Genomic DNA, 12,254 nt, shown 5'->3' on the forward strand with positions numbered 1-12,254 from the left:
AGACTTTTGCAAACTGAAAATTGCAGATACATCTTGAATATAGGGGTGGGATTCTGCTATAATTTATTGCGCAGTAAATCCGCAGGCTCTAGGGTTCCTTTTCCAGATTGGCTCAGTATACTTGGAGCGCAAAATACAAAGAAGAGGGAGTGGTAGCCTTTTTTATTTAAATTGAATTTAATTATTCTGTATTAAACCACAATGGATTTAGCTCCTGTTGCTACAGTTTCAATCTCAACAGAGTGAAAAATCACCTCTGCTGCTTTGTTATGTATATGAAATAGCATATGAGTCAGAGTTTACCATAACACTAATAACACAATAACTGGATGATACAATGAACTAATTGGCTACAGAGTAATACTTGTGGAACAGTTAAACTGAGCCACTAGCTGAAAATTGATGGTCTTGGAAGTTCTGCATTTCAGTTTCAAAGATAGAGAAGGAATTTGTCGCATAACACCAACACAAAAATGTGGATGCACTACAGCAAACCCTCACTGCACGAGTAACCTGAACAGCCAAATTAAATCAACAGGATTACTCCCATAATTGAGGGTTACTATCCCATGGTTTACAAGGCTGGCCCCAGATAGTCGTCGTACTTTGGACTACCATTTGATGATCACCTCTACCTGCTCTATCTGGCATTTCTCATCCTCCCACCCCCACCCGATGCATTTAAGAGCATGAACCTCCAATCCGGAAACTTCAGAAAAGTTAAATAATGGTGTCTCAGATCTATTGCATAGTAAGAGGAGCTGTTCAGCTATTAAAAATAAATTATTTCTTACCAACAAACAAAAAACAAACAACCCACCTAACTGCTGTAACCTTATGAGTAAATGATCCTCTAATAAAGAGAAACAGGTTGTAGCATAACAAAGTAGGCATGAGTTATACCGGGCGTATGCTCTCTCTCAGGAAGCATATTATTTTCCATATAAACGACAAGACATTTCGTTGAAATATTCAGTGCAAGAAGTTCTGTAAAAAGGACAACTGCTCTGAAAAAAAAAAAAACACAGCGATTTCTCACTGTTGCATACCCTCTATGGCGTTAATATTATACCGTGAAAATAAACATATATTTAAAATATTTCCAATACTAAACTGAGGGGCAGATCTTGAATTACAGACAAGATGGCAACTACCTCCCGGAAGGCAGAAGATTGTATTTAAGATGGTTGGAGAAGTTGTCTAGTTGCTAAAGGGATTGGTCTAGCTGGCAACTGCTTGGTCGCCTCTCGGTGGTCGCAGTGTTTCAGTGCTCAGATTGATCTCGGTGGTGGTATCACCTTACCGAGAAGACGGAACCAGAGTTCTTGTCCAAATGAAAAGACAACAATATTTCCTTTGACATATTTAAGAAAGTTCCCCAACACCTCGGTCTATGTTGTTATCTAATTAATCTAAAGTGAATAAAGGCAAACGAGATTAATCCGGAACAAAGCAATTGAACTATTAATAGTAAGTGACAGCTTCACTTTCGCGCACAACCATAATGCAAGGGCTTTTATCAGTCTTGATTCCCATTTAGCAGAAAATCTCGCAGCGCTGGTTAACGTTACAAGTCACTGAGAACACGGTTGTACCCCCAGATGTGAGACTCATGCTCCGAGGTGGGTTTACATAACAACTTTGTAGCCAATGTGGGGGGGCTCGTCTTGTATTTTTTGCTCATCCAAAGCTTCCAGAGAAATCAATGGGTATTTTGCGTGACTCAGGCTCAGGACTATGAGTTGGAGCATTACTACCTATTTATAGACTCACATGGGATATGACCACCTGGCCTTATTGAGAACCTACAAGGGAAAAGGCTGGTTTGAGGGCATAGATACCTCAGGACTGAATATAGGGGCTGTTGATGCTTTACGTTTATTTGCCTGCAGGTATACATATTTACTTCGTGGAGCTCTCCTCGACCACATTGTTATTTTAATGGAACGTTGTGAATTTATAACATAAGGGGAACCAAAGTGGTTAAAAGCCGCACCAATAGAATGGTCTACTGCTTTCTGATTGGCCGACAACAGCACAACAATTTCTTTTCCCGTCTACTTGTTTTTTTCCTGGGCATCTTCTAGGAACTGGTGATTTATAAACGCCTAACTAGTTCATCGGAATGCAGAAAAGAGTAGCCATGCTAGGGCTTTACTTGAAGGCTGTTTCTATGCCTGAGGGTAAATACATGAATAGATCAAAACGTTAAAATATCTGTATCCCACGTATGAATTTAAATTAAGAATTATTCTGGAGAGACAGTGGAAGCAGCGGAGACGAAATTACTGTCCGTGCTATTTGTCGTTTAGCTGAGAAGACGAAAGCCCTTATTAGCAACCGCTACACTCAGAAATTAAACTGCAAGTTATTTTCATTGTTTTGCATGGACAGAATTTTTAAACGCTACTTTTCTCAGGAATGTACCAGAAGGGACAGAACTAGAGTCCTGAATCTCAGGCTTAATAACAAATAAAATGGATAGGAAACAATAGCATTTGCACTCTAAAGGGGGAATGGATAGTGTGCGTAAAACTGTCTTTTACACAATTTACATCGCAGATCAAATAGACTTCAGAATGAGGGATATAATCCAGATTTCCCAATTCCCAGTCCACTGCTTTAACCACAACACCATAGTCCCTCCATACACACATACATCATCTGTATTAGATGCATCATAAACCAATATCTCCCAAGGGTGTTAATTCCAAAAGCGCCTAGATGGGTCATGAGCAAAATCTCACTGACTTTCAGTAAGATATATGCGTCTAACTCACTTAGGCGCCTTCGAAATTTCCACCGTACCGTGTTGCTTGCTATTTTGTAGAGCATTATCATCAGCAGTGAAAGCAGACTGGTCCCGATCGCACTACGCAGACGCATCTGAACAGTTTTATTCAGTAGAGTAGTTCCATTGATTTCAATGGGAGTAAAATCAAGTGTTTGTAGAATGGGGTCCGTTCAGCAATGACAGCAGTCTGGGGAAGACACTTATTTTTGTGGGTCATAATGAAAGATTATAAATGGACTATACCCATAGTGAACATCTGAGCACTGCCAGCGAACTTTGCTATCAATGAAAATTAATGAAACCATTTAAAATACCTTATTATAAGCAAATGTATTTTTCCCTTCAGACTGTGGCTTTTAATTAGATAAGAGGGCAAACAGACATATTTAAGGGAAGATATTCCTTATAAATCTTGGACAAGTAGTTGGTAAAAAATTAAATACACGATATACAAAAACATTGTTAAAGACCGATACATTGCTCAGGTGTTTGCTTTTGCTTTGAACCCTGTTTTGAATCTTATTTAAAGTTTGCGTTCAAAATTAATGGTTTTCAAGAAAAAGCAGTTCTGCCTGACAGACAGAAGCGACTGGTGTCCGATTTACTGTAAAACTGTAATTCCATCATATTTAGGCTCTGAAACAATATTGTGTAGAATTAAGGGGAATCAACTGTAAATATTCAAATGTCATAGTTCTAAATAGCTGTAATTAAAAAATGGTACTTGGCAGCATTAAGATTTTACGCTATTTAGTTTCCAAGGGTAACTTTTTATTACTGTGCTTGAGCTATAGAGTTGGGTGATTAATTGTGTGTGTGTGTACTTATACGTGTGCTGAGTTAAACAAATCACTGTATTAGATGAATTACCCTGTATTATCATCATTATCCAGTGTATTATTTTAGCATAAAGCAGAAAAGAGTAATAAAATAAATAGTACTGAAAATTAAAAGTAAGCCTTCATGTAATACAGTGTCCTTTTAATCCTTGTTTGCTTGCTTGGAAACCAGATGGTTATTTGTTTGAATTCCCCCCAACAGTCCTTTTCCTTCTTCAGATCCAACACGGTGAGACTGTTCATTTTCAGTTTATTTTATTTAACACCTACATTGTGTGGTGCTGCGATGTCCCTTCATAACCCTGGTAGTCTAGCAACACAGAACAAACCCAGCGGTGCGTTACTTTATCAGTTCTGCTTGCCGTGCTAAATTAAAACGATGATGAAAAAGCCCATAGCTCCAGACACTGAAGGGACCCGTAGGGGAACGGTCCATTAAACCCAGATCAGGGGCTATTTATAGAACTAAACGGCTACCCGTTAATAGCACCATTGGGTTCCAATGCAACTTCTTAATAGACCTAGGGCTAAAAAAATTGCATCCTACATTTTCCTGAATCCAAACTTCCATGTAACAAAGCATCTAGCGAATGAGCTTTGATTAGGGAAAAAGGAGTTTAAATAGTTCTTTGCATTGATAAAAACGCTCTCACCGCCCATTTCACACACACTAAAATGGTCCTCTTACTAAAAGGTAATTGAGAACGGGGAGAAAATAATTCCTATTCATAACGGGGGAAATGCTGCGTAAAAGGAATGATCGTTTGGCATCAGATAATAAAGATCAGAGTATTTGTCTTCAAAAGGGAAGGCGCTATGAAGAAATCTGGAGAGGCGAAGACAGCTTGTTATCTGTAAATGAATCTCGTGCTGTAACGTTGCAATCTGATTGTATATTTGTTTCCTTTCCTTCATTTCATGTGCCTGCACGCTGACTGGCTGCCAGCACTATCTCCCAAACACAGCGCTCTGACGAATTGCCGTTTAATAAGGCTCTCGTTAATCTCCCCCCTCCCCCCGGAGATCCGTATTTTCTGGCCTGATAAGGTTGAACATTTTCAGACAGTGAGATGTGGCAAAAACCCTGCTTGTTTCTCACAGCCGCCCTTCTGGCCGCTCCCTCAGTCTCATTAAGCTTCCACAAGTTCTGCGCCAGGCCCTGCCCCTTTCGTCTCCCCTTAGCCCTCTCCCCAGCTCAGTGGAGCTGTGTCATCAGACAGGAGACCACGGTGAGCTACCATGCTCCTCACGGCTCTTCTCATAAAGAAGCAGCATAGAGACAACGCTTCGTTTTTAGCAGATCAAATAGTGCTGGAACGGTAACCACCACGCCCCATACATCTTCCCCGCCACCGCCCCACACAGACTCGGCCACTTTTTCCCAACCTCGGTGCTGAAAAAAATGCTTTTAAATATGGCTCAGAAAAGGGATGAAAAGCTGCGTGAAGCGGCGCTCTGAGCCACTGACCTGCTCCCGGGGACGTCGATGGGAGCGCTCCGATTGACTTCAACTGGAGCAGGTTCGAACACAAGGGGGTCGTGTAAAATAACCCGGGATTTCATTGTGTCTCTAGAGACCAAGTTAGGGCAGTGCTGCGCCTCCAGGCCCTGCACTGCCCTTGCTCACTTCTGACAGCAGAGGGCGAAAGAGTCCGCAAAGAGCGGCGCTCACGCAGCCTCCCACGAATTACTAAAAGCAAATCGGATTGCTAAAGGAGTTTGGGGGATTGCTTGGGGCTGCATCGTTCAGGCTCTCAGTGGGAGGAGGCACATCTCTTCTCATTTTGTTCCCTTTGCTGAATTATCTTAATACAAAGAAGATGGCTTACTAAAGCTTCCCTTTCTCAGCCTTGCTTCAGACCAGGAGAGAGCGTTCTCTTTGACAAGAAACTCCCAGGCATGGTTGGGGTCAAAGACAGAAGAAGGGTCACAAATGCACATTGCGAACTATGGACAGCGTCTTTGTACTTACCACATATTTTGAGACCAATTTTTCTGGTACATCCATGAGCCACATCACACCAGTTGTCGTAAGCTAAAACAAAAGACAGATTCACATAATACGGAAGCCAGGCACTAGGGTCTGAGATCCAGCCACTTCCATTTGGGGGGCATCTGCTGTTACATTGTAATAAAATACCAGCAAATCAATACAATATACACTCCTCCTCTCCCCCTCTTGCCTATCTCCTGCCTTTGCACCCCCATCCTCACTGCCCTATGAGGTGTACAGAGAATTTCAGAGATCACCATTTTAAAAGGGCTCCAAGCGCCTGGTCTGTGTTGGACTGGCGCCTGGAGTCACTCGGGGCAGAGATGACTGTCTTCAAATCAGCAGTACCATCGAGACGTCACATCAGCCCATCAAGAAAAGGCATCTGAGACCTGAACATCTAATAATTTATTGGCATGCCTCCAACAAAATGGCAGCTTAAAATAAACTGGCATGAAATGGGGTCCTGGAAGAGTTCAGGAATTAATTGGGTGAAAAATAGTATTTGACTACATGATCGGACTTGCATGAATAAGCTTCCACCGGACTGACAGTGGGAAGCACATTAGTGCGTCTCACGTCTTTTCCCCGCTTCTGCTCCCCACTTTCCAGCCGCCCCTTCATTCAACCCCGCCCCCGGGCTGTGGTTTCAGACAGCGCACTGCCAGCAGGGTTCACCGCTGAACTGGGGATGGGCGTGTGGGTGTGGGCGGAGAGGGAGGACAGAAGAAACAATCGTTGACATAATCACATTTCTCTTTGCCTGGCGTTTGTCAGCGTGTGTGGGGATTGAATGCCCGCCATTCAGCTACCAGGAGGTTACTGTCCCCCTACAGTGCCAGGCAGCTACAACGCATGGTATAGCTGGTATATTTCCACGGTACCATAAGCAGTTCCTTTCCGGTTGCCTTAATCTGTTTCCTCGCAGGGCATGATCCTGGGTCACCTGAGCTAACGTGAGGCAGGGGGCTTGGGGTGAAGAGACCAGGCAAGCTAGCCCCTCCGAAAACAACGCCGGGAGGGGTATGGAGACAAAACAACACCAGGCAATGAGTGAGAGAGGGGGGTAGAGATTAACGGAGGCGAGAAAGCACGGGCCCAGTCTTTTCCCTAACAAAGCCTCCTCTCGCAGAGCTTCGGCTGGGGTGGCTAACCCGTGGCAGGGCGTGGGCAGCAATGGGCCCGATGGGCTGTGATCGCTGGTCTCCGGGTCACTTGGCGCCTGTCAGTAACCGGAATAAGCAGTCGAGGTATAACACGTGCCCCGCAGTCAGGGCGAGTCCTGTGCAGTGACGGACCCCACCTCGCGCACGCGCCCCAGGAAGGCCGTGGGGCCGGACAAGGAGCTGGGCCTCTGGACCCCTTGCATCCCTCGCTACTCGCCGCGAAGCCGGGAGAGCCCCGGGGGATTGGACCCGCTGTGTCTCGCCACTCGCAAGCCGCCGGGCCTCTGGTGATGGAGCCAGGCCAGCCCCGGAGGTAGGGCCCGGGGCCGCTAACGAACGAAGACCGAGGTCACCCCTGAGTCACGGGAGCCCTGCGGGGGCTTGAGCTAGAGGGGCGGGTCCCGCCTGCCGGTCTCCCACAGGCGGCCGTTTGCAAAGGCCACAGGAGCCGCCCCGAAGCGCTGTCAGCGGGCGCGGAGCGCGCCGAGCCCGCAGGGCGGGAAGGGTGCTGGCCCCGCGGTCTGAGCAGCGGCGCTGGCCCGCTCCCGGGGGCGGCTGGCCGGGCCTGGGGCAGGCAGGGCCACCCCCTCACCAGCCAGCTCTGCCCGGCGCCCTTCCGTGGGCTCGGCGAGCTGACCCCCAGCCAGCCCGGCGCCCTGGAGAGAGGTGCCGAGCGTGAGCCCGCCCCAGCTCCGCCAGCTGCCTCTCAGCGCCCGGCACAGGCGGGACCGGCTTTGCAGCCCCTGGTCTCCCGCCGCCGCTGCGCCCCGCGGCTTCCTGCCGGTAGGGGGCGGCAGGGCGCTACCGGCTGGAGGGGAGGAGCGAGGCCCGGGGCTGGCTAGAGACTAGACAGGGGAGGGGAGCTCACACCAGGAAAGGGGTAAGGGGCAGGAGGGGGAGCCTCGGAAGGGGGTTTGGGGAGTACGGGGAGAGGCAGAGACTAGCCGGGGCTGCAGGGCAGGAGCGAGCGGGAAAGGAGGGGCTGGGCAGAGACAGAGGTAGGGGCGGGGAACAGACTGGGCAGGACCAAAGTCGAGGCTTAGGACCGCAAGGCCGGAGGTGGCGGGCGAGGTGAGCTCAGTTGAAGGGGTGGAGACTGGCTTGGCCAGGAGGGAAGAGGTGCGGGGGCTGGAGGGGTCAGAGGCGGACCCAGGAGGGCAGGAGAGGAGAGAGTGACAGCCTGGAAAAAAACCCTCTGACACTTCAAGCAGCCGAAGGCAACTAAGGGCTAGAATAAGATGGAGCTTGACAGCAAAATCATGGCCAAAGGGAGCCAGGGGCAGAAAAGCACCTACTCCGGGAACATGGCAGCCCTCCCCAATCAGTGCCCAGGCGGCTGAGAAAACAGCAGTGGGGGGAGGAATAGCTCAAGTGGATGAGGGAGCTCTGCACTCCTGGGCTATTTCTAGCTTATGGATTTGGTTAGATGGAGAATTTCGTTAAGTGCCCCCCTGGGTGATTTTTTTTAAGTTCAAACCCCATCAGATTGTCCCCTAACAATTGTTTGCTAATCCAACGTAGATACAGAGAGAAAATGGGATTTTGTGTTGCTGGCATTAATAGGTTATGTCTTCATTAAACTAAATTTCTGATGAATCCGCTTTTAGTCCTGACATCTCAGCAAAAGACAACCCGCCCCTCAAACTCAAGCCTCACACAAACGAACTGTTTTTCAGCGGGTTTTTGCATTTTGTGTGTCCCCCGCCCATTCTTTCCAGTTGCAGAATAATCACAGTAATGACTCTGATGTTCATGCCTCATAGCCCAGGCAGCCCTTTCAGGGTAAAAGCTATTCCCCGCGTTACTGTGCCTGCCAAGCTTTTTCCCTTACTATTTCCCCCTCTTTGTCTCCGGTGATTATGTCAGCGAGCTTCCCCCTCCCCTTTCTTTCGGTAGTTGATTGTGTGAATTGTCTAGGCAAAGCTATAAAACGATTCTCCATCCACCTGCACCAGATCTGCTTCCCACTCACACCTCAATAACTCAAGGCAAATTCGGAGCAATTAGGGATACAGAGCTCTGAAAAGCTACAATTAGCATCCAAATTTCAGTTGATTATAGGCTTCAATGTAAGCAAAAAGGAAGCTATAGCATTAGCAATATAAAATGCAAGTCTGGAACACACTTCACACACCGGGGGCTAGTTTCACCCTCTAACCAATTCAGTCCCCTCCACCTCTTAAAAAAAAATCTAGATTTTCTAGCCATTTGGGGAGTTAGTTTATTTTCTAAATCTCCCAAAATGTACCTGTAAAACCAAACACTACTGAAGCTGAGGCTTTTCGGCATCCTTAGAAAATTAGTGAAAAATCTAAGGACCAGCCTCTGATTTTAAAACATCAGAAAGATGGAATATTTCTATAATGCATTTTCCACACCTAGTTTAAAGGCATGGAACAAGGATTTTCAGCTTTGTCGTTTTGTGGCGAATTTGGTCTCACGGAAGTGCCATGCTAAAATGATAAAGCATTCAAAAGGTTTAAAACGAGGAGAAAGACTAAAACCTACTTGTGGGTCGTAAATTAGTGGGGTTGGAGTCCTGATTGGCGTTGGAGGAGGATGGAGCAGAGGATGCCATCACTTCAGAAAGTCAAAGTCCTTTGGTCCCGTGTTTTCCTCCAATATTTCTCTGGTGGATGGACAGTAAAGAATTTACTGGAAGGAAAGAAAAGGCGGCTTTAGAGATCTGGTCTCCTGGAAGGATGAAACGCGAGTCCTGTTTAGATTAACTAGTCAGGGTGGGATTCTGCAGCCAATAATAAGCAATTAAACTCCTCGCGAAGTGACAGTGTCTGGGAAAGCCTGCACAAAGGGTTGCGTCTCGAGTAGAAGAGTCCTTATCACGACGTTTCTTAGCCAGGCAAAAATATTCACAAACAAAGCGATGAAAAGGAAAGATCAGGGAGGGCGCGCCGCGGACACTTATTTAGTTTTAAGACAGCTAACATGGAAACATGGCAATTAGAAATTGCTTCGATAGGCTGAAGAGCTAAATCGTTTCTTTGCTGGGTGTTGAAGCGCTATATCCTGTGCGGAATGATGGATTTAGCAGACCATGAAGTCTATCGTAATTATATCAATGGCCACTGAAGAGGGCAATTATGGCTCATGTCAAATTGAAACCAACTTATAAAACAGGCTTTTAAATTACCAGTCAAAATGACCTACAATCTCCACAGAATTCTTGCTGCGATTCTGTGTTTTATCATCTAATCCCTGAAATATTCATCACACTAAATACAAAAATATTCAGGAAGGATTGATATATACATGTTCAGATCTGCCTCCGGTAACAAAGGCACATTTTTTGCCTTTGTACGGGTATGTGTGTTATATGCACGTATTCATGTGTGTGCATAGATGCACGTTCAAACGTACGCACGACTGAACCATGACATTCACATTTAAGCTTTGGCTTAATTTTATATATGCTATACAGAGGTAGGTAGCTGAATAAGGTGATCATAGTAAGATCCACCTTTTATGGACTAACCCTTGTTCCCAGCCAGCTGTTAAGTTCTGTACCGGCGGACATTGCATTCCAATAACCAGTTTTGGTTCGCTGATCGAGAACCTCAGGATCAATAGCTCGCTTATCTGATGGTTCCCACCCATGGCTGGGTCTGATTTCTTTTATCCAGAAAATTCAAGAAAGATAATCATGGTCCAGTAAATTAAGAAGCCCCCCTCTCCCCCCAAGCCAATAATACTCGTTATTCATTTTCAGTGCGCGGATTAAAACCAGCGTTTAAATACAACGGGCCAGTGATTTCAATGGTAAACGGGTACATTATTAAAAAAAAATCCCACAACCAACCAAGCTATAAATAGAAATTCTAAAGCAGAGGGACTCACTTGGACAATGCCTGGAAGTGAAGTAACAGGTTAGCCCAACAGTCTACCGCACCGGCTGTCTCAAAATACCCATTATTTCTTCCTGGGCAGGGCAGCCACACAAAAATGGTTCTGTGAAAAGCGCCCCATTCCAAAAGAGCCTCCTGAAGGCGTGAATAATATAATCTAGTGAGGACAGTTTAAAGGAGACTTACCGCGGAGGAGAGCGAGCAAACCCACACTTACTCCAAGTGTCCAAAAAGCCAGGGGAATTCTAACCTTGGGAGGGAGTCGCCGCTTATAAACTCCGCGAGAAACGACGTCGGAATACCAATCGCGCCTCGGAATTTAATTCGAGATGACCTTTTGCCACAAGTACTTGGATTTGCTTTTTTAAAGCCTGAATCGCCGGTTGGTCTGCTCCGACGCAGGCATGAGTCACACCGCTGCCACCACCTCCTCTTCTCCAATATGGAAGGCAAGCAGGCGGGGGGGTCGACCAAGTCAGTTTGCTGGGTTGGAAATCACGCGGCCAAGTGTTGCCTTCCCAGGCTAACGTGACTTATTTGCAGGTGTTTTGGTCGCCTCGGGGCTTTATAGCTCGCGTGTGAATCCAGATCACGAAGATGCACCCAGAAAGGCTGAACCTATGAGTAATACAGTACGTACTCAGCACGCTCCGTTTTCAGAGAGGGGCAGGGGGGCTAGCAGGAAAGACACTTCCGCTCGGGGATGTACATCTTTTAAAAATACCGATTGAGTTCTTTCCGAGCCGGAGAGGATTATTTCAAACACACCAAAAACGTTTATGATATAAACACGAAGCAGTCGTGACTGCCAACTAACAGCCGATTTTTAAAAAAATCATCTCTTTAAAAGAAAGCTATTTGATCTCAACTTTAGCTTCCTTTTAGTCTCTTTTGTTCTAACTCATATCACACTGTACTACCATATAACACATGCTATCTCAGGGATAATTTCAGGCAGTGTCTTTGTTAAGTGGCGCTCTCTTCATTATGATCAGAATTTTATACCCCATTCATTTTTTTCTCTTTACGAACCCCCCAAGCTCGGAGTAATTATTGTTGTGAGTCTCCACCAGAGGGCGTCAAAGATCCAGACGGACGAATCTTTTGGTCTTTACCATGGCTACAAGGAACACCTGTTTTTTTTATTACTTAGTTTAAATGTTTTCATTAGATCCAGAACCTACCACCGACATCCTTTTGCTAAAAATAAGATACATTCAGACAGCCTTTTGTTTTAGCCTCTAAAACTCAGAAAAGCATTATATTTTAAAGGAGATGTTTTGCTAGCAATTTCCAATGACGATTGTAGCGTTAGGTTACAAATTGTTGAAGTAACTAGACATATGAATAGATACGAATGACTCTAAAGAAGACAGATACATGATTTGCAGGAATGTGCAATGACTGAAAAGGAAACGTCTTATGGAGGTCAAATGAGCGTTCGTCAGTCAGAAATGTTAGCAGCGTAAAAGGTTCAAAGACGTGTCCTTTCTGAAGGACTTGGTGGTTGAAAGAATGGAAAAAAACACCTTAAAATCTCCGATTTGGAGAGCAAAACTACCGAATGACAACACTAAATGCCCAGAAGGATCGTTCTGC

The 12,254-nt window shown here is 45.8% G+C and overlaps 1 protein-coding gene across 3 annotated transcripts in view; it reads right to left on the reverse strand.

The window, feature by feature from the left end:
* Positions 1–11,241, reverse strand: part of GAD1 (glutamate decarboxylase 1) — a 42,336-nt gene extending 31,095 nt beyond the window's left edge. Inside the window, exons 1-3 of one of the 3 annotated variants that reach the window (XM_054044513.1) lie at positions 10,906–11,226; positions 9,301–9,447; positions 5,606–5,668 (exon numbers count right to left, since the gene is read on the reverse strand). In XM_054044513.1, coding sequence (XP_053900488.1) covers positions 5,606–5,668; positions 9,301–9,370 — 133 coding nt within the window. In that variant the 5' untranslated portion in view covers positions 9,371–9,447; positions 10,906–11,226. Of the gene's footprint in view, positions 1–5,605; positions 5,669–9,300; positions 9,448–10,841 lie in introns of all 3 variants that reach the window. The other 2 variants (XM_054044512.1, XM_054044514.1) reach the window with 2 other exon arrangements.
* Positions 11,242–12,254: the final 1,013 nt, after the last annotated feature.

This window comes from Malaclemys terrapin, chromosome 11 (genome assembly GCF_027887155.1).
Source record: "Malaclemys terrapin pileata isolate rMalTer1 chromosome 11, rMalTer1.hap1, whole genome shotgun sequence".
In the NCBI taxonomy this organism is placed as follows: domain Eukaryota; kingdom Metazoa; phylum Chordata; order Testudines; family Emydidae; genus Malaclemys; species Malaclemys terrapin.